The sequence below is a fragment of the Podarcis cretensis genome (assembly GCF_951804945.1).
Source record: "Podarcis cretensis genome assembly, chromosome: 3".
NCBI lineage: Eukaryota > Metazoa > Chordata > Lepidosauria > Squamata > Lacertidae > Podarcis > Podarcis cretensis.
The window spans coordinates 35,304,186-35,331,311 of record NC_137172.1 but is presented as its reverse complement, the minus strand read 5'-3'; the positions used below and the strand labels follow the sequence as shown (position 1 = coordinate 35,331,311).

Genomic DNA, 27,126 nt, shown 5'->3' with positions numbered 1-27,126 from the left:
ACAGAGGTATTCTCAATATTTCATTTTTATTGGAAGAATGAATAAATACTTCTGGCCGCTCCATCCTAGGCTCACGCTCTCATGTCTTATGGCTTAACCAAGCATGAGGCATCCAATTTCTCCCCCTCACAAATCAATCGCTCTGGGTCCTCACCACTGTTGGTTTATTATGGGGATGACTCTTCCCTCACTCAGATCCTGTCTGTGGAATTGTCAAAGGTGTTTATCATCATAATCGTGCTTGCCTGTCAGTGAAATTAATGTGAATTTTACCATAAGCTGCAATATCTGCAGACCTAGGTTAGGTGTTTACTGTTGGATAGCCAGGCTTTACTCTCTTGAGCTACATGGTGTCGTCATCACCAGATGCTTGTTCTGTGCTTTCCTCAGAGTTCTTCCATCTCTCTGTTCAGATCACGGAAGATTTGAGTGGTGGTTTTTTTTTTTTTTTTTGCCTTGCCTTGCTTTGTTTTGCTAAGAGCGCAACAGTAGCACCATCTTCTCGGGTGACAATTGTGTTCCTACTACTCTTAGGACTTGCTTAAAGATATATTATTTTAACATATTTAGTGCAGGAATGGGAAATATGTAGGTCTCCAGATGTTGTGGTACTAGAACTTCTGTCCTCCCCAACCATTGGCCATGATGGGTGGTTCTGATGGGAGTTCATAGAATCAAAGAATTGTGGAGTTGGAAGGGGCAACAAGGACCATCTGGTCCAACCCCCTGCAATGCAGGAATATTTTGTAGAGCTCAAGTCCATGAGCCTGAGATTAAGAGTCTCATGTTCTACCAACTGAGCTATAACAGTGGCCCAACAGCACCTAGAGCTCTACAGGTTCCCAATCCCTGATGTGCATTGAAAGGCTTACTCACAACATCTCGGAACTTTGGGACACCTTTAGTATGACCTTTTCCAGTGACACCATTTTTTAAAGTGATCTTTTAATTTAATCCACTTATTTTTTTTTTAAGTGATCTTTTAATTTGTGTGTCTGTGTTGCCTTTTACAATATTTGTACTTTAGTCCTTAACTAATAACTGTACATTTTTTTGGCCTCCTCATAAGGAAATGATCCATGCATCTGCTAACATCAGGCATTCCTGCCATTGTATTGCAAGTCTCCGATGTGCAAGCAGCTGCCAGTTATAGGTTGGGGCTTGGATAGGGGTCACTCCTCACAGGAAGCCATGGATTACTATTAACATCTTGGCATGCATTTGTAGCAACACCAGAACTCATGGTGTTATGTTTGCTTTTCTTCCTCTAACGTGGAGATTATCTCTGTGTAGGAAATTGTTAATGTAAGTCCATTCACCCTCTGTTGTGGGCAGGTGGCTTTGTGGGTGGGCCCTGGACCTCCCTGGAAAACTGTCCTATTGTCAGCCAGATCATATTTCCGCCACCAATTGAGCCAATGGCAGCGGGAGGTAGTGGGCATTCCCCTGGGCCAACCAACCAATTGCGGCCCTTGGCGCCGCGCCCAGGGTTTTCCCCACTTGGCTAACTGGCTTTTTGGGTTTTTGCCTACCTCATAGCAATCATCACAACTTTGTGAGGCAGTTAGGCATTGGGTAAGCCTAGTCTTGTTTGGAGAGGAGGTTGTAGCCTCTGCTGCCCCTCCATGGGTAAGGGTAGCCTGTTAAAAGGATCCGGAAGAAGTGACTCCTGTCTGACACCTAGACAGGGGCTAGGGCCATACCACTCCTCCAAAGGAAACCACTTGGGGGATGCTCCGATTTGACATAGGTCACAGGGCATCCCCCTACCAGCTTCACCCGGCAGACGTAACCTCACATCTGTAACTAATAAAGTTGTGGCCTTATTTGACCCCAAACCAATATCCTGTGTGGTGTCTACTTATTTACACTTTAGGCTACAGGGTGGTCCCGGGGCCTCAAGACACAAGAAGCAGCCTATAGCTGAGAGTTCAGGACTTCCATTAGCTGATAAAGTGTAAGAATGTAGAGAATGCATCACCTGGGTTGCTTTGTCTTTGTTGTTGTTTTGTGCAGACCTTTGGATGTTCTGGGAGAGAAACAACAGCAGCTGTGGAGCCAGTAACAAGAAAGCCAACCAGTAGCCTCTTAGTTGTAGAAGTATCCTGGGTCCTGCCTTACACACATGGCAACACATGATGAGTTCACAGCAGGTAAAGATCTTTCTTTCTATCTTCCCGTATTTGAAACTTTCTGCTAGGTTATCACATATCGTGTATCTAGAGAATGCTCTTGCTTAAGATTTGTGTCTGGCTTCATCAGTGTGCCAGAATATACCATGAAAATCTCTCCATAAATACTTTTACTCGTTACAATACACCAGGAATGGGTAACCTGATGTTGGCCTACAATCCCCATCATCCCTGACTGAGGCTGATTAGAGTTAAGCAGCATCTACAGGGTGCCGCAAGTAAGGACATAAGAATGCTGCAGTTTCCGTCCTGACGTGTTCATTACAATCAGCTCTCTTTCTGTTACGCTGTACTTTCCACCAAATATTGTGCTACTGCTGCCAGCTGTTTAAAGTAGGTGATATAGTTTTTGTGTAACTTACTTAGCATGCAATCTTTTCAGTGTAAAGCAAATGCCAAATATAAAGGAAATGCCAAAAAACAACAACAGAAAACCCTACCAGGAGGTACACACAATCTCAAGATGATTAGCTTCCATGCAAATTTGGAGGAGCAGAAGGCCACTCACACAATGGGACTTTCTCAATTCCTTCCCAGCTCATGTTGACCTAGAGTCTGAGTGCGTGCTGAACCACTCACAAGGATATAAAATATGCAGTTCAAGCAAAACAAAACAAAAAATGTATTTATCCAAAACCCCTGCCCAAATCAGCCATGTGAAACTAACCCTGAGTATGGAATAGCAGTTTCTTTAGCAAACTCTGGGCATATCCAGACTGGCGCTTTTCCCATGTCTAGAAAGCATGAGTTTCAGTGGTTTTTTGCTTGTCCTTTTTTAAAAAAATAATTTTTATTAACCGGCCAATCAAATCAAATTAAATCACATCACATAAATTCCGAATTACAAAGCCGAATTTTAAATTTTGTTGGGGGGACCCATATTTCAAGATCCGAAGGGGGATTCTGATCATCTTCTTGCTACTGCGTTAATGTCCAAATCAGTCCAAATCAATCCAAACAGAGTTCATAATTCTATCCAGTCTTATCTTGCTGTTTCCACATCACATCTTGTTCATATATTTTCTCTTTTTTCTTTATGATCTCTTCTGATAGTCTCCATAAGCCAATAAACACCAATAATAATCCTGTGTGAATTTTTCCATTCTTCCAAAAAAAAAGCTTGTCCTGTGCTTTCTAGGCATGGGTCCAAGTGGTTCTGCCCTTGCCATGTTGCTTTCCCTTTAGTGATAAATTGGAGCAAATGTTGATGTTTGCTCCGATTCAGCAGTAAAGATGGGATTTCCTTGGGTGAAAGTTGTGGGGCAAGGGCAAGAGTGGATGAGCCCTCTTTTGTTTATCTACTCTGTACTTGGGTGTATTGTCCAACAAGAACATAAGACAGTAACAAGGGGTAGATTTACTATGAAACTGATGAAGCTTAAGCTTCAGGGACCCTAATCTTGGAGGGCCCCAGAAGCGACTTTAGTCCACATTGCTTAAATTATTTGGGTCTAGTTGACCAAATTTGAGTCACACAACTCAAATTAATTATTTTTGTTGCTGTATATATATCAACAATTCCAAAGTCTGAGAGTCAGTTCAAGCTTCAGGGCCCCATAAACATAGGTCTGCCACTGGACAGAAACATTTTTTTTGGGGGGGGGCACAGTTACAGACATATACATCCACTACTCTTTTGTTGTACACCTTCTTGCAGGGGGAGGGTATTGCAAAATGTTGGCATAGTACTGCATGAAGGTGGGACCTTATGATTATATTCTGCTTTTTCAATGACTGCAAGTGCTCTATTCCTGCTGGTCATGAGACATTTGTGCTGGCCATTCCTCCTGCTAACACAGTCTTCCATTGTGTCCCCTTCTGTACCTCTGCTGAAACTAGGCTTGAAATAAGCATTCTGTTGCAGCTAATTTAATAGGTTGATGTCTCTGTGTTTGTGTGGTGCCCTGTGCAAACGACAGTTTCTTCATTTTGCAAATGGGCCTTGAGGCCAAAAAGGTTGGTGACCTCTGCACTGCAGTCTGAACTTTAGTGAAACACAGTCTTCTTAAAGCAGGAGCACTTCCAAGAGGGAAGAGTGTCTGTGCAAGCAACTTAGGAAACAACCACGCACTTGCTGCTTCATAGACTTACTAATCCTTTGAATAGGCCTTTATACATGGAAGACTAGCAAGTGATTGCTCTGGCCCTCCTCTTTCATTTCATTCCTGTTGTTTTTGTTTTTAAAGCCAAGCACCGAGCTCCTGTTGCGATATATTGCGGGAGCATTCCCAAAGCGAAGCCTGGATGCAGGTCACTGAGAGGAGGGAGCATCGATTCCAATTTGCAGCTCTGTGGGAACGGATGGACGACAGCAGATGATGGTTAGGCTGGGGAAGACTAGGTGGGATTTGTGACCTGGGGGCCATTCCACACATCCTCCACAGTGTGCATTCAAGATAGTTTGTGTTCAGGATGGTATTGGGGCAGCTATATGCAACCTTTATTTCAGTACTGTTTGTCCCTGTAAGAGTTTCAGGGTGGACACACTAATCTCCAATTGGTGCATGTCCCATAATGTCTTGCTAAAATCTCATAACTTTTGACACCACAAAAGTTTTTTCAGGGTTGTGGGGGTGTTCGTTTTGTTTTGGTTGCAGTAACTTGGTAACCTTGGGGGAGCATTGGGGAACAACTAATAAAGCAGAACAATGTATGGACTGCCCTGTCCACTACTGACGCACCATTACTGCATCAGTAGGGTATTGCAGAATACAAACACAGAACTACACCAGTCTGGATGGGTCCTGTTCCTGTAAAATTAAAGCCCAGTTTGCAAGTGGGAAAATGAGATGCAGGCTGAAATTGCCTAATATCTAGCTGAGATTTTTATTCATCTTACAAGAGGTATATAGCTGTTACGACATGAACAAATAAAATAAAATAAATATAGCAGTAAGTTCCATAGAGTTCACTGGCTTTTATGCTTGTGTAAGTGTCCAAGGGATAGGCACACTGCCTTTGGTCACTTTAGCAAGAGTGACAATTTTTGAGGATCTCCAAGCATGGGGACCGTTTGACTTTTATCGTAGAGGAAGGATATATTTGGCCAATGTGCTGCAAATGTGGGGAGAGAGACAGGCCTACTCTGCTTCACATTCATGGCTTTCAAATAAACCCCTAGCGAAACTCTGCCCATTCCTTCAAGCAGAGCTGGTCAAAGACATTTGCTGCCTAAGGTAAAGGATGTATAGTATACAAAAGCCCAGCCATTGGCTGTGGTTCTGTTTAGCCTTCCATTTGGCAACTAGCTGGTGAGGGAAGTTCTAGCCAAACCAGCTGGCCACTGTGACCTTCTTGTTCTCTGCAGAAATAAGCAGGAGGGCTAAACCTGATTCCCCAATATGTGGGCCTGGTTGAGTAACCGAATGCCTCTCGTTAAATTCCCCTGCAGCTTCTCTTCATTCAGTTCTAAAGAAGCAGGCATGTTTGTGGGGAGGCAAAGGAGAACCTCTGGATATTAGGAATGGCCTTCTGAAGAAGAATACAGACAGAGCAGCCATGGCTGACCTTTCTCAGCTGCCTAGCCCTCTTCCAAGGCAAGATCCTAGTGAACTGGAGGTGAGCAGTGCAGCCGTGGAAACTGCACAAATCAAGGACAAGCTTAAGAAGAGGAGAATGTCTGAGGGGATCCATGCATCAAGCAAAGGTATGATGGATGCTTGCCTACTGATTCCGATAAGAAGCATTGGTCTTATTTGCAGTGATGTATAACAGCTCTTTGTGCGAAGCATTTCAAGTCCTTACAGCTTTCAGCCTTGCAACAATCCCTTGAGACAGATTTGCCATTGTTCTCATTTTACAGATGGAGAATGGAAACTGAGCCATAGTAAATAGCCCAGTGAGACTTATGGGTTCTGTTCCATTCCTAGTTCTAAAGCTCAACACTCTGTTAAACCACAGTGTTGAAAGCTGAACAAATGAAGGGTGGGCAAAATCTGCCACTGACACACACACACAAAAACTAGGAACCAACCTGGCAACGCATGTCTGCAAAGTGTTAGCACTGAAAACTGCAGTATGTTTGTTTAAAATAGAATAGTTAAAGTAAAAAAATAAAATAAAACCTGTTCTTAATGAAATTGTTGTGGATAAACTTGGGCTCCTTTGGGAGGAAGGGCAAGATAGAAATTGAATAAATAACAACTTTTTTATTTATTGATAGAAGTATTCATATACTGCCATTTTATTCAATATTACAAGGTGGTACAGTGGTACCTCGGGTTAAGTACTTAATTCGTTCTGGAGGTCTGTTCTTAACCTGAAACTGTTCTTAAGCTGAAGCACCACTTTAGCTAATGGGGCCTCCTGCTGCCGCTGCACCGCCGGAGCACGATTTCTGTTCTCATCCTGAAGCAAAGTCTTAACCCGAGGTACTGTTTCTGGGTTAGCAGAGTCTGTAACCTGAAGCGTATGTAACCTGAAGCGTATGTAACCCGAGATACCACTGTATACAGAAAGATGTTCAATAAAATATACAGCATTATAAGAACAATATAGGATGATAATTAAAGTGACTGGCTGATGGGGGGAAAACCCATAAAGAGTTGCAAAGGTCTTCAAGAGAAGCCTGAAAATCACAGGGTTGCAGAATGTATTCTGGAAGAGTGTCCCTTAGCATGGGGCCAGTGACACTAAATGCCTGACTTCTAGGGAAGGCCAGTTAGGCCTCTGTAGCATGGAGGACAACTATTGCCTTTGAGCCATTTCCACTGTTCCACCCAACATCACCCAACAGCAACCATTTCCAAGCCCAACTCTCGGTACTGCTTCTCAATGATATGACAACAGATTCTTGTTTGCCCCTATTGGTGTCTTTCCTCTCTCTATCCAACAAGAGACAATGCCCACTTGGCACGTATTCCAGAGACTGAATATACTTGAGCCATGAATCTGCTTCCAGCAGCCTACAATCACAGCAGCATTTGACCTGGTATCTTGTCCAACTGCATAGCTGCTGGACATCATTGCAGGGTGAGAATGTGGCAGTATACAATTTTCTAGAGGGGGAAAAGGTACCTGGCTTTTCTAATGACATTTTCAAGTTTTTCAGGCTGTTCACAACAACACCAAGCTGCTGTACGAGGAGCTCATTGTCCTTTGGGTGATGTACTCAGTGTATGCACAGACATTCAGGGGGAAAATGTCACATCCATTGTGTTTTGCATTTCCAGGCTTATTGAACTCTGTGGGTCCTCAGGGACTTGCCCTGAAACCAACCATTTCCAGATCTGCCTCTCAAAGACTGCTGGTCGCTTCCAAGCCCATGCCTCCTATTCAGAGCATCCCCACTACCCCAGAGGCTGACGGAGCTCGTGAAAGACAGCAGAAAGTGTTGGGAAACTGCTTGGAAGTTAGAGCGGACAACCGGGAGTCAATAGCAGACACTCAAGAGGTAGAGTCAAATGAAGATGCTGAAATGCGGTGGTGTTTCTGCCTGAGAAGATTTATGCTTCTAGAAGCATTTGGGTTCGCTTTATTGTTTCTGTTATTAAAAACTGAGGAGCTAATGTTTGCCGGCATGGCGAGGTTATGATGTTGGGTCAATTGCACCAAATCACATTTGATTTAGTCTGCAGCTGAATTGCAGAGTCTGTTGTACAAGCATAATCAAATTGGTATGAATGCGCTGTCTGTTGTGCAAATTGTATTTCTTTGAAGAGGGGCAGAAAATTACATGCAAAGGGATAAAATGTGTACTAGGAAAGAAAATGAATCTATGAAGCTACCTTATACTGAATCAAATCAGTGATCCTGCCTACTCAGCTGGGCAGAGGAATCAAGAGGCCAATCTGTTGGCAGTCGAGGCCAACAAGCCCTCACTAGTTCCAAAGTGACATTAAGGAAACATCAGTTCAGTGAGATACCTGGCATTAGAAATCTCTTCCTGATATGGGGAGATCCTCTGTGTTATACTGCACAGTCTGTGAGATATGAAGCGCCTCTGGAGTTAATAACTTGCAGTTAGATATGACAAATTGTTAAGTGGCATTTGCAGAGGACCAAGGATCCGGTGATCACACCTTATCATCCAGGAGCTGAGAAGCTGATGAGGGCCGGCAGGAGGAGCACTAATGTAAAAAATTAATAGACTTCTGAGAAGCAGATTTTGATGGAAGGTCGAAGGAGTTGCAAAATTGGCCGGAGCTCAAGGCTGTCTGGCAGGAATAATAGATACATCCTGGAGAGTGTGATCGAAATTTATTCCAGTAAAATATATAAGAAAAGAAAAAGGGAATAGAGTGTTGAAATTCTCCTGCCAAAGACAGGAGGAGGACAAGCAGAGGGCGCTATCACACTGCAGGTGACGCAGAGAGACCAAGATGTTGGAAAATGTGGTACTTCAGCTGAAATAGTCTATCTTTCATGCCACACAGAACTTCCCACATTTTTTCCCCTTGAAAAGTTCTGTGCAGCTCAAGTGCTTATTTTTCTGCATCAGTAGAATTTGGTTTAGAGAGTCTTCTTTTTTTAAAAAAAAGGGCTGATCTGTTCCTCTCTTATTCTTAGGGATTGATGCAGCAACTGTTGTTTATAAAAATATGTGAAGGAAAATGCGGTTAGTCTCAGGGTTTATCCACACTTCCACTGCTTACCCCGAGGAAAACTACTCTTTAGTGCTCAGTCAGAGCAAATGGCAATTTGGGTTTTCTCCAGATTGACGTTTTCTCTGATTTAGAGCTAAAGAGTGGGTTTTCCCTGGGAAAGGAGTGGGACAAGAGGACAGCCTCTCAGGCAAGTGCTTTCTAAGCAAGGGACCAGCCAAAGTGTTGATGAGCCATTAGTTTCCCCTGTACCACCTTGTTTCCACTGTGCCACATTATTCTTTACCACTTTCCAGGACTAATCCCAGTCCCACTTTATTTTTTGCTTAGAGGACTTCAGGTTTCCAAGGGCATGGAGGCTTTTTGTAGAACAGCAGAATTCACCTAGAAGTCCTACTGCCTCACGTGTGTTTTTTCTGATTGTTTTGACCAACCCTTAGTGAAGTGACTTTCCATGTCGCATTTTAGTTCATGCATTAAAGTGACATTGTTCAGGCAGTAGCAGCCTTGTCTGAGGACACATTACTACCAGCAGGTCAAAGTAGATTGGAAGTCCTGCTCAGGAGGTAGGAACAAATTCTAAGTGATTTTATATATATATATATATATATATATATATATATATATATATATATATGGGTCAAACCAGTTGCTGACTCTTGCACTCCATGAGCCTCAACACAGAGGTGTCTTTTGGCTACCTGCAAATACTGAGTGATAATGTCATTGTCCCGTGTCTTTTAAACCATGCTTTCATGCAGATCTTACATAGCCATGGTGAGAATCTGAGGAGGTCTTTAGGTACCGCTTTGATCCCACCTATCCCCAAATCAGCAAAGGCACTTGAAGAAGAAAATTCTCAGAATTTTCAAGAACTTCTTCCAGGCTCATCACAGTTCTTGCTGCAATCTGCTCCTCTTGTTACAGAAGATTCCTCTGAAACAAGGTAGATGGCTCCTGCTTTCATTTCCTTTGTTTATCAGACCTCTTGCACTGCCTTTGTTTCCTCTCTCTTTCAAAGCCTCGCCTGCAGTATCCTGCTTCCCCGAAGCTCAGAGGATACAACTTTCCCCTTTTATGTGAGCTCCAGCTCTCCATTGCATGACTGTGGCTTTCTGAGGCATCTCTGAACATAAAAAGACCCCTACTGGGTCAGATCACTGGTACATCTCTCCCAGAATCCTGTTTCCCATAATGGCCAATCAGGTGTGTCTGGGAAGCCCCATAGCAGACTGAAGGCAATAACCACCCCTTGCTCTAGCTCTCAGCAGCTACTCAAAGCCATAGTGCCTCTGGTGTAGCATAGTGGCTGAGCTACGCTTTAAGAAGTACCTGGTTCAAACCTCAACTCTGCCCTGGATTTGTTAGGTAGTCTTAAGCACGTCACTGGCCTCATTTACACAGAATGCTGGTCGCAAGCCATAGCTACTGTAGTGAAATTAGCCTGTGCATGAGCTTTGTGCTGGTGCATACAGCTTGTGCGCTTCCCACTTTGCTCCTTCCTTCCTAAATCAGGGAAATGAGCCATGGACCATCTGACATAGCATTAGGCGTGAGCCTCCATTCCAAACAGGGAGTGGAAGCCAAGATTTCTTCTTGACTATGCTTGCTATGCTTGGTTTGGGGAAAAGAATCAGGAGTCCTGGCTTGCGGAGTCGTGTTAAAAAGGGGAGAGACAAAGCAGGAGAGTGCCTGAGATCCATGCAGCTTTGTGCACTGGCCAAGCTGACTAAGCATGGTTTGTGTCAATTTTACATATGAGCATGGCCACTGTCTTCAAGCTTCCCTCCTCCCCATTAATTTCTAATATGGGGGCGATACTGACCTACTTTTTCAGATTGTTGAAGATAGTGTGTTTGTATGCATGTTGAATAATCTAAAGCACCATATAAGTGCTATAATATTATCTCTCTGGCAGAAACCTGGGTTCCCTCCTCCCACTTTGTTATATTCATATTTTTCTTTTTCTCCCAATTGTTTTAAGGTCGGGGACAGGGCCTTTCAATGCCGAGGACAGCACCCTCAATACTGTGGGTAGGTACAGGTCGCATATATGTTCTATCAGAAAATGTGGATGTGACTTTTAGGAGACATTAATGCTGAAAGCGGGACGCAGGTGGCGCTGTGGGTTAAAGCCTCAGCACCTAGGACTTGCCGATTGAAAGGTCGGCGGTTCGAATCCCTGCGGCGGGGTGCGCTCCCGCTGCTCGGTCCCAGCGCCTGCCAACCTAGCAGTTCGAAAGCACCCCTGGGTGCAAGTAGATAAATAGGGACCGCTTACTAGCGGGAAGGTAAACGGCGTTTCCGTGTGCGGCTCTGGCTCTGGCTCTGGCTCTGGCCAGAGCAGCGATGTCACGCTGGCCACGTGACCCGGAAGTGTCTCTGGACAGCGCTGGCCCCTGGCCTCTTAAGTGAGATGGGCGCACAACCCCAGAGTCTGGCAAGACTGGCACGTACGGGCAGGGGTACCTTTACCTTTACCTTTTTTAATGCTGAAAGCATCTTCCTAAAAACAACAACAATCCACTAGGTGGTGGTGTTAGAGATGCTCACAATGCTACTTCTATTAGAGAAAGGTTTGTGCATCCATGTTTCAAGATGCATACAAGAAGGCTTGCAAATGCTGTACTTCCCAGCATAAAACTGCAAACCAGTCTGGAGAGCACACATCTTGGCAGAGAATGTCCTTTTACCCTCTCAATGTGACATTTACATACATAGTAGCTTGGAGCAGCCTTTGGACAGGAAGGTGCTCAAGCAAAGTGAATGCATTCAGAAGTCTGAAGGAGCGATGTGGTCTTGCTGCTTGTCAGCAGGTAAGGCATATGAATTCATGTGCCCACAGAGAAAAAATGGAATTGAAAAGCTCCTCATGATTAAAAAGGATCGCAAGGGCTGGCAGGGACTGTTCATGTTCATCAAACCTGATCTTGCCGTGTTGACACAGGAGTTGCTAGACTTAACCAACCCTGGCAGATGTTTACCCAGTGTAGGAAGAAAGTAATTTCTCTGAGACAGAATTTGGGGGCAGGCCAATGTCGGGGTAGCAAATAAAACTGGATGATCAATCAATAAGGAAAGCTGCAATGTGGCAGCAGAAGGGAGGGCAGAACCAGGAAGCAAACGGAAGCTTCTAGGCCAGGCTGCGAGTGGAGCAGAGTTCTTGAACCAGAGGGGTCAGGATTAGAAAATAGGGAAATAAATAATACTTATTGGAATGAAAGCACCAGACAGAGAGTCTTCCTTTCAGATATATTCCAGTCAGAGTCATGGTAAGAAGCAGACAAGAGGCATGGGAGGACATAGGGGGCAGTCACTGTGATGTACATGTCAATGCCACATTCCTATGTCAGCTGTAAAATAAAAAAACACTGGAGAAAAGTTTTACTAATGCAACTTCTCCCCACACCCAAAAATTCTCAGTCTGTCTAGCTTTTGGGAGGAAGAGGCAGCCTTGAGAGCATGCATGGTGTAGCTTGCAGTCAAAGTGCAGACTTGGGTTCAAATCTCTGCTCAGATATGAATTGCTCTCCCCCACCCCTCTCTCTGTGTCTAATCTACTGCAAAGGGATTTTGTGAGGCTATAATATAGTCACGTGTACTGCCTTAAGCTCCTAGGGGGCACGACAGGATGTAAACGTGATAAAAGCATAAAATAAATAATAAAATAGACTGAACCTCTTTCTGTTGCCACCCTGCTGGGCTTTGTGGCATTGGAGAAAGCAGCCATGTGAAGATGTATTGCTGATCTGCTGAGCAAGGAAGGTGATTGTTTTTGTGTGGCAGCTTTAGTAGTAAAAGCACTCAGTAGGCTGGTAAGAACAGAATAAGAGAAAACGCTATTGATTTTTAAGCAGCATTGTTGTGTAAATTCCGATTAGTTTCTGGAGTGACTTCATTGCTTTTTAAAGCATGGCCTCTCTTAGTTCCCTGTGCCACAAGAAGCTCATCTGGAGAGCAAGTCCTGGGTTGTGTGTTAAGATGGAGGCTTTCACATTCTGCTCTCTGGGGTGATTGCCTAGTCAAAGGTGCTAATATCAAGGTGGCTGAGCTGCTAGCTTTGGTAATTATCCCACTTCAGGGGATGTGTCAGGAAGGGATTTATTGAGGCAACCGCTTCAAAGAACTGAATTCTGTTAAAATACCTCTTAATTCCCTATCCAAGAGAAAGGGGCATTTTCCTCACAGCACAAGAGAAAACATCATTTCATGAACAAAATCCTGATGCTCTCCAATGCATATTGTTATGTATGCAATGCAAACCTGAAAAAGTAGGAGATGAAATAATATTTTAAATAAGGTCAGAAGTGGGATGCTTCAGGCTACAGGGCCCAAAGCAGCCACCCCACTCTCTTTATTTTTCATCTGGGCCTTTGTGTTTTCCTTGTGGTCCTTGTTCGTTTTCCCACTTCCACTGACTCCTCCAAATCGGGCTTTTTGAATGCACACTCTGCTCAGCAATCTCACACAGCCAGGTGCCCATGGACTCCTAGATATGTAAGCAGTGAGATTCCTGTGGAGTGTATCTTCATAAACAGACAGAGATTCATTTAACACATTAAACCAAAGATGTTCCTGTATAGGAGATTCACTTCCTTTCCCATGGCCTACTCTAATTTGTCCATCCTTGTTCATGTCTATTATGTGGTTGGGTTGGGAGAGAGGGAATATCTTGGCTGGGTGGGGGAAATGGAATCTGGTTTATTAATTATTAAGGGGTGCACACACACACACACACACACACATGCATGTGCCTATCCGTATATATGTGAGAAGCATAATCTACATGGACATACACTCCAACATTTCTCCAATGAAAAATAGGGATGTCCTAAGGAAAAGTGGGTTTAAATCAGAAACTGGGACAGCTTCTGTAAATCCAGGACACTCCCTGGATGGGATGAGAGAAAAAGCACATACCTATTCATTTTGGCAGTGTGGCCATTAGAGCTTTCTCCATCTGACCTAAGCATTAAATATCCATATCAATTGTAAATTGTACAGAGCACCTGCCACAGTGTCTATGTTAAATAAAAGGCTAACATGACCACCTCTCTGAACAGGGCCAGCCCACCCATGAGTCAAGATGAGGCAACAGCCTCAGATGGCAGTGTCTACAGGGGCAGCAGATCCAACCTCCAAGAAATGTATCACCTGTTGTTCCCTGGTAGCAGTTACAGCTGTGGCATACTCCTTGGAGGCTGGATCTTCTGTCTCCTCAGCAGCCCCCTGCCCGCTGCCTCTAAAGTGACTTCTTGGCAAATAGGAGGTGCAATGGTCTCCTCCCATCTTTGTTCCTGATGTAGATCTTTATCCCCCTCCCTTGTTCTTGATGTAGATCTTCAATCATCCCTTCTTGCCTGGTTGAGGGGACACCATTTTGTGGTTTGCCTCAGGTGTCAAAATGCTTTGGACCAGCCCTGCCTCTGAAAATAGTTTAAGTGAATATGGAGTCATAGGGAAGTTAAGGAAGACTACACGTATTAATGCAAGACATATTATGGGTTGTTGGGTTGAAATAAATGACAGACGAGTGGTGGGTGTCATATGGGAGGCATCTCCTGAGCATGTGTTGGGGAGTCTCTTTTATTGAATATTACAGCATTGCCACATATGTGCTTGTTGCTGGTTGGTTAACACAAGTACAAAGCAAAGGTTGCATATAGGCATCAATGATCAATAGATTAAAGGCTGGGAAAGGGAACACAGAATTGGACAGGCGTGAAAACCTCCTTATTAAATTATAACTAGTGATTAATATAGCAAGACTTAAACAATTACTAATGATTAATATATAGCATTCATCCGTAGATGTGGTCAACCAAGCACTAAGAACAGGTCAGGATGCAATGTCTCATGAACTCATGGTGAACTGAACATAACTCAATATAGCTGGCCCAGGCAAGGACTAGCCCGGTATCAAAGTCTGACAGCTTTTGCCCTCCAGATGTTTTGGACTACAGCTCCCATCAGCTGCAGCCAGCACTGGCCAAGGCTGATTGGACTTGTAGTCCAAAATATCTAGAGGGCACCAGGTTGGTGAAGGCTTCTGTATACAATACTATTGAAGTGTTCTTGACAGGACAAAGGAAGAGGCTACTTGCAGTTGTTAGTCTGTGGGGATGGGCATCAAGAAAGAGCAAATACTTGAGGAACCGTAAGTAGGAGTATGACTGATATCTTCAAGGTACTGTCTCCTCAAAGGGATTATCTCAGGAGAGAGAGAGAGAGAGAGAGAGAGATAGCTGAAAGAAATAATTATCCTCAGGAACAAACAGCTGAAAGGTGTGAGCTTGAGCTCTCTGCCTCAAAAAGGAAAATAACCAATTTACCTAAGCTGATGAGTCACTATTCCTAAATGAGGGCTCATTTTAACTCCAGTTGATGGAATCAGAAGTAGCTCATATGGAACCAAGTTCAATCACAAAATCAGAGAAAGAGTGAAAGAAAAAGCTTGATGGATAAGTTCAAGGGTCCTTCTACCCCGGCATTCTTCTTCTCACAGCAGCCAGCCTCAGGGAGCTCATGATTAATGTGTGAAGGCAACAGCCTGTACCCAGTATCTGTTGTTCAAAGGAAACTGCTTCTGAACATGGAGTTTACAATAGCCATGGAAAGCCCTGTCCTCAATCACCAGTAGTAGAGATTGATTCACACCACGTATTTAAAGTGCTTTTACACCATTTTAGCAGCCACAGCTCCTCTGCCCCAAGGATTCCTGGTTTGTTAAGGGTTCTAAAAGGTGTTACAAGACACCTCACTGAGCAATAATTCCCAGCACCCTTAACAAACCACATTTCCCATGATTATTTTTTTTTTTTTGGGGGGGGGAGCTGTGAAGTGGTATAAGAGTGCTTGCATGGTGACCTAACATAATTATGCTACACGGAGTGCTATCTTTTATACTGACAGTCAGTTTTATTCACAAATGTTATGAGTGAGTGCATACTAGTGAGCGAGTGACAACTGCTCCTCACATCTTGTTGCTCGCTCTCCACACCATTAATACTTTTATAAACCTCTATCATGCGCCCACATCCTTCTCTCCTGCCCCCTGCAAGGTGACTCACGCACACACAAAAACTTTTAGTCTTTTCGCACAGGGAAGCTGCTTCATCCCCTTGTTTGGATTGCCAGATAAACATCATGTCTTTTTTTGAGTTGGGGTGAGCAGAACTCTTTGCACAACACCATCCCTCTGGTAGCAAACTCACGTGGTGAGTGCTGGTAGAAATGGAGTCAAATCAGGGCAACTGAGAAACAGCAGGTTGCTATTGGCCTGCTTGGGGACTCCTGAGGTTTTATAGTAAGCCCTTGCAAACTAAAGGGGATGGTGCATGCTCAGGGTTAGTTGGAAAAGAAAACCAGGGAAACCAAGGTAGGGGAAGTGCCGTAGCTCAGTGGTAGAAGGTTCTCACGTTCAATCCCTGACATCTCCAGCAAGGACTAGGAGAGAACCCTGACTGTAAAATCCTGGGGACCTGCTGCCAGTCGGAACAGACAACACTGAGCTCGATAAATGTTCTGACTCAGTATAAAGCAGCTTCCTATGTTCTCTATGTTCCTAATAGCTTGCTGTAGGAGGGCATGGCTGGTTGATTGGCTGGAGCCCCGAAAAAGGAGCAGGCTTTTCCAGAGGTGAGGATACACTGCAACATATTTTGTTACAGGTCCCACTTGACTACTACAATTTATTTACAAAGGTAATACAGTGGTACATCGGGTTACATACACTTCAGGTTACATACCCTTCATACAGACTCTGCTAACCCAGAAATAGTACCTCGGGTTAAGAACTTTGCTTCAGGATGAGAACAGAAATTGTGCTCCGGCGGTGTGGCAGCAGCAGGAGGCCCCATTAGCTAAAGTAGTGCTTCAGGTTAAGAACAGTTTCAGGTTAAGAACGGACCTCTGGGACTTCCGGTCGGCGCCAGCGTTTAATGGCGGTCCGAGCCTCGAGCTCCGAGGCAGGACTGCTTCGCTAGTTCGGGTCCTACCCGCTACGGCAAGCGGGGGACCCCTAAAATCACAGGCGCGGAGCCTGTGAACAAAGGAGATTCGGTGGGCACCTTTTGCGCCCCCCGGCACTGTGAGGGAGCCTTTTTAAAGGCTTCTGAGCGGCATCGGGGTAAGCGCGGTGCTGAGAGTCGTCACCCAGCTAGCGGAGTGAAGCCGCGTCGCCATGAACGGAGAGCGCCGATTCCTTCCTGCAATTGGAATTTGACCATAGCACCCGTGAGTAAGACTGAAAAATTAACGGGACATTAAATAAGAAATTTGGCTGAAAACGGGAAAGGCATAAATTAAGGAAGTCTGCCTTCCCGGAGCTGCATGAGAGACAAAGCAACGAAAATCAAGCTGCATTTGAAGGGAACTTTTCTATTTTTTTTTAAGCTGTCAAACTGACATCGGACTTAAACTTCCCCCCCGATAGGCAGGAGAAGGGGGGAAGGGATTGGGACATTGTTAACCTGCTGGAAAATTACTGGAAAATTAAGACCTTCCATTGCCAAACCCCCCCAGGTCGGGCTGCCCAAATAAGACACCGGGATGTGAACTGTCAAACTCTGCAGTGGGGGTTTGTTTGTAACAAAGTTACTGGACCTTAGATTTACCCTGTTGCATTTTGGCTACATAGAAGATAGAGACGTTACGGATTGGATATTGGAAACTACTGGCTACTGTTATACTTCCTTGCTTCTTTGTTTTTCTTTTTCCTTGCCATTTGGATACAAATGAATGCTCCCTCTAGAGGGTCTTAAGTGAAACTGTTGCACTTGGAAAAGTAACAGTGGGATTTTCCACTTGGAAATCAACTCTGTGAAAACGACCTTGAGGATATGAGTGCCCCTACAGAAGAGATAGTAACAAGGCAGAAAGCAAAACAATCCCACAAGAAAAGGGGCTCTATATCAGGAACTGTACCAGCTGCACAGGAAAAAACACCAGCTTCTATGGATCCTATGACTCAGGCACTACTTAAGATAAATCAATCCCTGGAAGCACTGACAAAGCTATCGACAGAGAATTCTAAAAAATTAACAGAGTTGACAACAAGACTGGACGTGAATACAGCTAGTGTAAAATCTAACACAGATTCTATAAATAGATTAATCCAGGAGAGTTCAGAAACACGAAAGATTGCAGAAAGTGCAAAAACAACGGCTGAAGAGACAAGGGAAAAGTTTGGGCCTATTATTAAAAAAGTGAATGAGCATGATGCAGCCCTCTCCTTATTGGAACTTCAGCGGAAAGAGAAGAATTTAAAATTTAGATTGGTTCCTGAAAGGGAAGGGGACAACCTTGTGCAATTCCTTACAGAGAACATTATAGCTTTCTGGCAAGAGGAATGGGATGAAGATGATGAATTTGAGATAACAACAGCGTTTCGACTGGGCAGAAGGCAGGATAAAAAACCAAGGGATTGTCTAATTACATTGAGATCAAAAGAAGAAAGAGATAAAATATTGAACTTGCACTATCAAAAGGCACTGGTGATCCAAAACTGTCAAATACAGATTTTTAAGGACATTCCCAAATATATTTTAGAGGTGAGAACATATTACAAAAGCCTAGCAGATCTGCTGAAGAAAAACACCATACCATTCAGATGGGAGTTCCCACAAGGACTGTCCTTTAACTTTAAAGGAAGAAAGATCAAAATAAAAACAATTCAGGACAAAGAACAATTTCTGGAGAGATACCTGGAGGATTTGCAGAAAGGAACTGTAGAGGAGAAAGAACCACCTGATATAGCAAATCTATCATTTGGACTTTTACCACCACCATCGGAGGAAGAACAGAAGCTTGGAGCAGTTGGAGGAACAGCTACTTAAATACAAAATGTCTCTGCAACTCCTTAGTTGGAATTGTAACGGCTTGAACCTTCCTCGGAAAAGACGACAAGTTTTTCACATTTTGAAGAGAGAACAATTGGATATAATATGTTTGCAAGAAACCCATATTGCCAGGATACATAGGAAATTACTGATAAATAAGAGACTTGGTCAAGAATTTATCTCATCAGACAAAGTGAAGAAAAGAGGTGTGGTGATCTATGCAAAGGAAAAATTGGCTCCAAAATTGATATTTAAAGATGAACAAGGAAGATACCTGGCAATTGAAATACAAATTCAAGGAGAAAAGATTTTGATTGTTGGAGTATATGCCCCAAATGAGGGGAAGGCCGAATTCTTTAGGAAGTTGCATGAGACATTAGTTGACTTTTTAGACTATAAAATCCTAATGATGGGAGATATGAATGGAGTTGTCTCAACAAACATGGATAAAGCACAGAGACAAGTGATTTCAAAAGAAGGGAGACTACCAAAGACCTTTTTTGAAATGACTGAAACAATGGACTTGATTGATATTTGGAGAACAAGGAATCCTCTAGAGAGAGAGGGAACTTTCTTCTCTGAAGCAAAAATGACATGGACAAGAATAGACCAAATCTGGATTTCTAGCAGTCTGGCGTTAAGAACAAAAAAAGTAGAAATATGTCCAAAAACGTGCTCCGACCATAATGCGGTGAAGATGGAGATGAAACTAACAACAACTGGATCCTTTAGATGGAGAATGAATGACACCCTATTTAAGGATGAAGAGATCCACAAGAAGGCCCTTAAAACATTAAAAGATTACTTTGAGATCAACAGGAAAACAGATGTGGAAAAAAGAATAATTTGGGACGCAAGCAAAGCCGTGATGCGAGGTTTCCTAATTCAACAGAATTCTATAAAGAGGAAGCAACAAAATGAGAAGAAGGAAATTTTTTTAGAAAAAATAAAAGAAGGAGAGAAGAAGCTGAGGTCCAAACCAAAGTCCCATGAGATTTTGAGAGAAATAAAGTTTTACCAGATGCAGTACATGGAGCTCATGAACCAACAAATAGAATGGAAGATAAAGCAAATGAGACAAAGAACCTTTGAATCAGCGGATAAATGTGGGAAACTTTTGTCATGGCAACTGAAAAAAAGGCAGAGAATGAACACTGTAACAAGTCTAGAAGTGGATGGAAAAACTATCCACAAACCTAATGAGATAAACAATTGTTTTCAAAGTTTTTTTAAGAAATTGTATGCACAAGGGCCAATCAATGAACAAGAAATAGAAGAATTCATCAGAAAATACGGTCTACCAAAAATTCCAGAACAAAGTAAAAGGATCTTAAATGAGGAAATAACAGAACAAGAAATAGAGGGTGCCATCCAAAATATGAAATTGGGAAAATCACCAGGACCAGATGGCCTGACGGCCAAATACTACAAAATGCTGAAAGAATGGCTGATACAACCATTGAAGGAAGTTTCCAATGAAATTTTGAAGGGGAAAAAGGCACCTGAATCGTGGAAAGAGGCTTTCATCTCACTTATACCAAAAACAGAGACTGAGAAGAATCAGGTCAAAAACTACCGCCCTATATCTTTACTCAATGTGGATTACAAAATTTTTGCAGACATTTTGGCAAAAAGATTGAAAAGAGTGTTGATAGAAGAGATTCATAAGGACCAAACAGGCTTTCTCCCAGGTAGACATATGTCAGACAACGTGAGGAACATTATAGACATTTTGGAGTTGTTAGATGTTGACATTAACAGGAAAGCAGTTCTGATTTTTGTGGATGCGGAGAAAGCCTTTGACAATATCTGTTGGACTTTTATGAAAAAGAATCTCCAAGGGATGGGGGTAGGTCAAGGTTTTGAAAACGGTATAGGTGCAATATATTCCCAACAAAAGGCCAAGTTAATTGTAAACAATGTGGTAACAGAAGAAATACCCATAGAAAAAGGTACACGGCAGGGATGCCCAATATCCCCCTTGCTTTTTATATCAGTCCTGGAGGTTTTGTTAAACATGATTAGAAAGGACCAGTTGGTTAAAGGAGTTCAGGTCGGAGTTAGACATTACAAATTAAGAGCATTTGCAGACGACCTAGTATTGACCTTGCAACAGCCAGACACTAGTACTAAAAGAGTATTAGAACTAATTGAAATATTTGGTCGAGTAGCAGGTTTTAAATTGAATAAACAAAAAACGAAGGTGTTGGAAAAAAATTTAACAATGGAAGAAAGAGAGAGTTTTCAGAATGAAACAGGCTTGGAAATAACAAAAAGGGTAAAATACCTGGGGGTAAACTTAACATCCAAGAATGTGAACTTATTTAAGGATAATTATGAAAAATGTTGGTCAGATGTTAAAAAGGATCTGGAAATATGGTCAAGGTTGAAACTTTCCTTGTTAGGCCGAATTGCTACTATTAAGATGAATGTATTGCCTAGAATGCTGTTTTTATTCCAGACGTTGCAGATTGTGGACAAGATGGACTGTTTCAAGAAGTGGCAGAAAGACATATCAAAATTTGTCTGGCAGGGCAAAAAGCCCAGAATTAAATTTAAGATTTTAACTGATGCAAAGGATAGAGGGGGGTTTGCCCTGCCGGACTTAAGACTTTATTATGAATCAGCAGCTTTCTGCTGGTTGAAACACTGGCTACTTCTTGAGAACACCAACATTTTGGATCTGGAAGGGTACGACAATAGTTTTGGTTGGCATGCATACTTATGGTACGACAAGGTAAAGGTGTATAAAAGCTTTAAAAACCATATTGTAAGGAAAGCATTGTATAACGTTTGGATTAGATACAAAGATTTGTTGGAAAGTAAAACCCCTAGGTGGGTGTCACCAATGGAAGCTAGGGAAGTAAAAAAGCTTAATATGGATTCTAAATGGCCAAAATATCATGAGATTTTAGAATATGATGGCGAAAGGGTGAAACTTCAGAGTTATGAGAAACTAAAGCCTAAGGTTCGAGATTGGTTGCATTACCATCAGATAAATGAGACGTTTAAACAGGACAGGAAAATAGGATTTCAGAAAGAGAAGTCAAAACTAGAAACAGAATTGTTGGAACCCAATACTAAGAACTTATCAAAAATGTATAACTTGCTGTTAAAATGGAATACACAGGATGAAACGGTGAAATCAGCTATGATTAAATGGGCACAAGATATCGGTCATGATATTATGTTTGCTGACTGGGAACAGTTATGGACCACCGGTATTAAATTTACTGCATGTAATGCCTTAAAAGAAAATATTATGAAAATGATCTACCGGTGGTACATGACCCCAGTCAAGCTTGCAAAAATTTATCATTTGCCTAATAATAAGTGTTGGAAATGTAATGAGACTGAAGGCACTTTCTACCACCTTTGGTGGACCTGCCCAAAGGTTAAAGCTTTCTGGGAAATGATCTATAATGAAATTAAGAAGGTCCTTAAGTGGACTTTTCCTAAGAAACCAGAGGCTTTCCTCTTGGGCATGGTGGGCCAAGTGGTGCTAAGGAAGGATAGGATTTTCTTTATGTATGCCACTACAGCAGCAAGAATTCTACTGGCAAAGTATTGGAAGACGCAAGAACTACCTACTCTGGAAGAATGGCAAACAAAGGTGATTGACTTTATGGGACTGGCCGAGATGACGGGCAGAATCCGGGACCAGGGGAAAGAGACAGTGGAAGAGGACTGGAAGAAATTCAAAATATATCTTAAAAATAATTGTAAAATTGAGGAATGTTAAGATGTCAGGGGGTAAGAAGTAAAGAATTGCAGCAGTAAACAAAAAAAACTTAAGAAATTTTTATGAAAGGGAATTAAGACAATGGACCTAAGGGTTGCTAAAGAATTATTAAACAAGGATGCAGGGATGGGGAGGTATGGGGGAGTCAAAGAAAAAAGGGTATGAACTGATGAGCTTGAAGTCATACTGTTTTATACTGTTTTTATTATTTGTTTGGAAAATTAATAAAAATTATTATAAAAAAAAAAAAAGAACGGACCTCCGGAACGAATTAAGTACATAACCAGAGGTACCACTGTAATAGCATAACCCACAGCTGACAGGAAATGGGAACAAGGAGGACAGCGCTTTCATTTGGCCTTTCTCTCTCTCTCTCTCTCTCTCTCTCTCTCTCTCTCTCTCTCTCTCTCACACACACACACACACACACACACACACCCCACACACAGCTCTCTGAGTCCATCTACACAGGGAGTGATTCAATCTAGTGGAGTATCTCCTTGGCACAGCCTCTCGATTTACATTAATACATTGTGTAATTTCTTGGCTCATGCTCTCCACAGTAACACTTGTTATTTCATACATGCTCGCTGCCCGTGCTAACGTGTTTCTTATGCTTTATTGGCTCATCAGAAACCAGTGCACCGGAACCTGCTTTCAGAAATGGCCTGTCTGCAACCTTGAAGGTTACTGGGTGTCCACTAGAATCCGTACTGCCATTAACCGCATCCTCTCCCGGTCTGGCTAAGGAAGGGGGCCAGCTCTCAAGTCCTTACCTTTTGAAAGATGACGAGTGGAAGGAGAGCAATGGAAGGGTATGCGCCTTCTATCCCCTTTCTAGTTCTAATGAGGGCACGTTGGTGCGGTGATGTGTATTTAACTAAGCCAAGGGAAAGGTATGGTAAGTTAGCAAGCAGTAGCGAGGGTGACTGTGAGTGACATTTGATTATTGCTTTTTAAATGATGCCACTGCAGTTAAGCATGCTGGTTTGGAATTGTAGGGATCAGACCCATACTTCAATGACTTGAATTGTCAGGTACCTGGGGATGTTTTCCAGTGAGAATCCCTCATCTGTAATCACCTTTAGGGCCACACAGACTCATGCAACAGAGCAAGCCTGATAAATTAATACTCCTATTGCCAGTGACCCATGTGTGATATCTCCATGACCCATTTGCAATATTAAGCACCTCCCTGGAAGCGCTAAACTCCATCTAAATTATCTCATGGGATTCCTTATAAGATTAAAAGTGAGAACCTTGTGCACATTGCCCTGAGATCTTTGGAAGAAGGGTGGGAAACAAATGTAGTAAACTAAAAGAATACAAAGGAAGATGTACAAATTGTATGCAGCTAGAAGAAATCAAGTGTGTTTTTATTGCATTAATCTAATTTGCAGAAAGAGCCTCGGAAACTTCCTTAATTTCTTGCATGTTTTCCTGCAGTGGCAAAATGATACATAAACCACAGAAGGGGCATTCAAAGTGAAGTTTAGGGATAAAGGAATTCATTAACAATTTCTGAGGATCTAGTCTCAAGTAATGCTGCCCTTCTACATTCCTGCTAATATAAATTGCTTGCCTTTTTTTACATAGCTCAAGCCAGATTCTTTTATCATCTGTTCAGAATAGTGCTTGCTAAAACTTTTCTCTTTCTTGGACTGAAAAAGCATTGGTTCAGCATTTTTTAAAATATCAGCCTGAAACTATATGTGAAATCAATTATATAAATAATATAAGCCACATGCCCTCCTTTTTCTGAAATTCTCTTGCTTCTCATCTTATATAATAGTCCCCAATCCCACCTCAAGTCTTCTGCCTAATATCTGCCTACACTTGTACTTTCTCTTTCAGCTGCATCCAACAAATTACAAGCAATCCTCATTTTGCGCAGGGGTTCCATTTTGGACCCCCACAAGCATTAGCAGAGCATGCAGAAGCTGTGCATGTGTGCATGATCATAAGTCATTCAGATGTACCTAAATTGGAACTTGCCTTGTGGGAAATCTGCAATCAGGTTCCCAATGTTGTTTCATCCCTGATAAATGCATTTGGGGCTGTGGGGCAAACTACTGTACAAGGGGAAGAACTGTAGCTCAGCAGTAGAACATTTGATTTGCATGCAGAAGGTTCTGGGTTCAATTAATGACAATAAGAATGTGTGCAGAGAAGGGTGACCAAGATGGTCAAGGGTCTGGAAACCAAGCCTTATAAAGAATGGTTGAGAGTGTTGGGTATGTTTAGACTGAGGAGACTGAGAGGAACTATGATAGCCACCTTCAAATATCTGAAGGGATGTCAAATGGAAGATGGAGCAAACTTGTTTTCTCCTGCTCTGGAGGGTAGGACCTGGACCAATGGATTCAAATAACACGTAAGGAGATTCCAACTAAACACCAGAAAAAACTTTCTGGCAGTAAGAGCTGTTTGACAGTGGAATGGTCTCCCTTGGGAGGCTGTGGACTCTCCTTCCTTGGAGGTTTTTAAGCAGAGGTCAGATGGCCATCTGCCATGGATGCTTTAGCTAAGATGCCTGCGTTGCAGGGGGTTGGACTAGATGACCCTTGCGATCCCTTCCAACTCTACAATTTTATGATTCTATGAAGTCATGTGCTTTAAATGCCCCAGGTGACCTGTGTGCCTGCAATGCCTGCTGCTCAGGTCCTCACAGTTGATGGTCAACTTGAAGACCCCTGCTTCTCTCCCTTCATATGGGTCTTTATCTCTTAACAGGTACCCCATGTAGCTCTCTGTGGCTAAAACCAGCACCAGGAAGGAGCTTTAAGTTGGGGGTGGAAGTATTTGGGGGAATGGAGTTAAATGCCCCATCTCCAACATTGCATTTCTGATTCAATCTCTTGGCCACTGCAGGAGCAGCCACTTTTAAAGAAAGAAAACAATGTGAGATCTAATCTAGATGATCCTCAGGGTCCCTTCCAACTTTATGATTCTATGATCTGTGATCTTCTATGGACTAGCCAGGAGCTCATAAGGAGGGCATTATCTTTTTATTGGCCACACAGCAGCAAATACATCTACTGAACACATCAGACATGCTTTTATTTTGACTATGTTTCCAGCTGAAACCCACAGCATTCCTATGTACTCAATTTAAGAAGAAAAAAGAAGACAAAACAAGAAAATTAACACATCCTCCATTTTGATGAAATATTTATCTTAGTTTCTAATAAATAAGGTTTCAAGAAAATGGATGAGTTCTGTTTGGGTTTGTGGAATCACATTACGCCAAGAGATTCCTCACTTGTGTGTAGAGTAGGGATGGAATTTTATGAAATTCTTGGTGTTGAGCTTATCTGTGCAATATTTTTTCCTGACTCCTGTCTTCTCCTTGATCTTGATCAGAAGTGAGGGTTTTTTTTACTAGCTCCACTAAATAATACAAACAACGTTCACATATGATACACATTATTATAAATATAACATTACATGAATGTTTATATGTGTATACAGTCCATGTTTCCTAAGGGAACCAACACATAAGCCAATAAATTCAACTACTGATATATCGTATCAAGAAACTTAAGTAAGAATACTTATACCATAATACAGCAAAAATCCAGTACTGCGTGAGGCTTGACTCTTTTATGCATGTTATATATACATAATATATACATACTTTTGTTTATAAATTTAAATATAATTTTGTGTATAAATATGCAGGCTTTTTAGAAAAAGAAAAAGAAAAAGATAATGTGCAAGCAGCTCAGACAGAAGCAAATGTTCAGTGTAAGAGGTGGTCCTTTGTGGTCAAAGCTTGATCAGGTTGGAAGCACCAAATTCCATGTATAGATACGTTTAAAATAGAGTCCTCTTCCATCCCTAATGTAGAACAACACACGTGTCCCTTATTTTTAATGCACTGTGTTTTGCTTTCGTTGTGTCCAGATCCACGTGACCATATCAAAGTCGGCTCAGGAGAAACTGCGCCAGAAGCAGTTAAAGGAGATAGAGATTTTGCGCAAAGAAAGAGAAAAGGAAAGAGAGAGAGAGAAGGAAAGGCTGACGAAGTTCGAAGAGCATCTACAGAAAACTGCTCGTGAAGGTATGTGGCGACTTGAGAAATAAAAAGGGCTCGTTATGCAGATTTCGTATGCATTTTGCATCACCCTGAATTTCATTTGCCTTCATTTAACGCGCCTTGCAGAGATCAGATGCACACTGTGTAAGTCAGGAGAAGAAGAAAAAGGTGACCTACCGGGTTGCTACCTTCTCCTGTCTATGACAGCTGCCTGAAAAGCTAACATCCCAGAGGTCCCCTTTGTGAGTGGAGGTTATGGAGGAGCATTCACATGTCTGCTCAGGAGTAAGTCCCACTGAGTTCAGTGGGGCTTATTCCCAGGGAAGTGTGGCTGTCTAGATGTTGTTGGAAGACATCTCCCAGAACCCCTGACTGGGATGGCCGGGGTTGATGGGCGTTTGACTCTAAGAACCTTTGGAGCGTCTATGTTCTCCATCCCTGGTGTATTGAGTGGCAGTCATGTGAGCCTCCTCTGTCTTCCACTGCAGCCTGCAGTGATATAGTCTACATACAGACTTGTCTCCTCACCTCCTATGTGAGAACTGGGCCAGTGCTGCAGCACTGTGTGAACTCTGAAATACTCCCACAACCCCGTCGTCTTCATTGAACATGACCCTTTTCTTAGTGAAAAGGTGAGATGTGTCCTTGTGTACTTTGCTTGACATGAACAGTATTGGAATAATGCACTTATAATGCTGGACAATCTGTGACTTTGACACTTATGCAGTGTATTTCATCAACGATTTCATTGCACTTCACAAAAGGTATGCTT

General features: G+C 42.6%; 1 protein-coding gene across 8 annotated transcripts in view; it reads left to right on the top strand.

The window, feature by feature from the left end:
• Positions 1-27,126, top strand: part of TOGARAM2 (TOG array regulator of axonemal microtubules 2) — a 75,985-nt gene that overhangs the window by 22,873 nt on the left and 25,986 nt on the right. For all 8 annotated transcript variants that reach the window (XM_079969186.1, XM_079969184.1, XM_079969183.1 and 5 more), the window contains 8 exons: positions 2,017-2,153; positions 4,379-4,513; positions 5,584-5,838; positions 7,364-7,584; positions 9,496-9,680; positions 10,719-10,768; positions 22,949-23,130; positions 26,222-26,378. In XM_079969186.1, coding sequence (XP_079825312.1) covers positions 2,126-2,153; positions 4,379-4,513; positions 5,584-5,838; positions 7,364-7,584; positions 9,496-9,680; positions 10,719-10,768; positions 22,949-23,130; positions 26,222-26,378 — 1,213 coding nt within the window. In that variant the 5' untranslated portion in view covers positions 2,017-2,125. The remainder of the gene's footprint in view (positions 1-2,016; positions 2,154-4,378; positions 4,514-5,583; positions 5,839-7,363; positions 7,585-9,495; positions 9,681-10,718; positions 10,769-22,948; positions 23,131-26,221; positions 26,379-27,126) is intronic.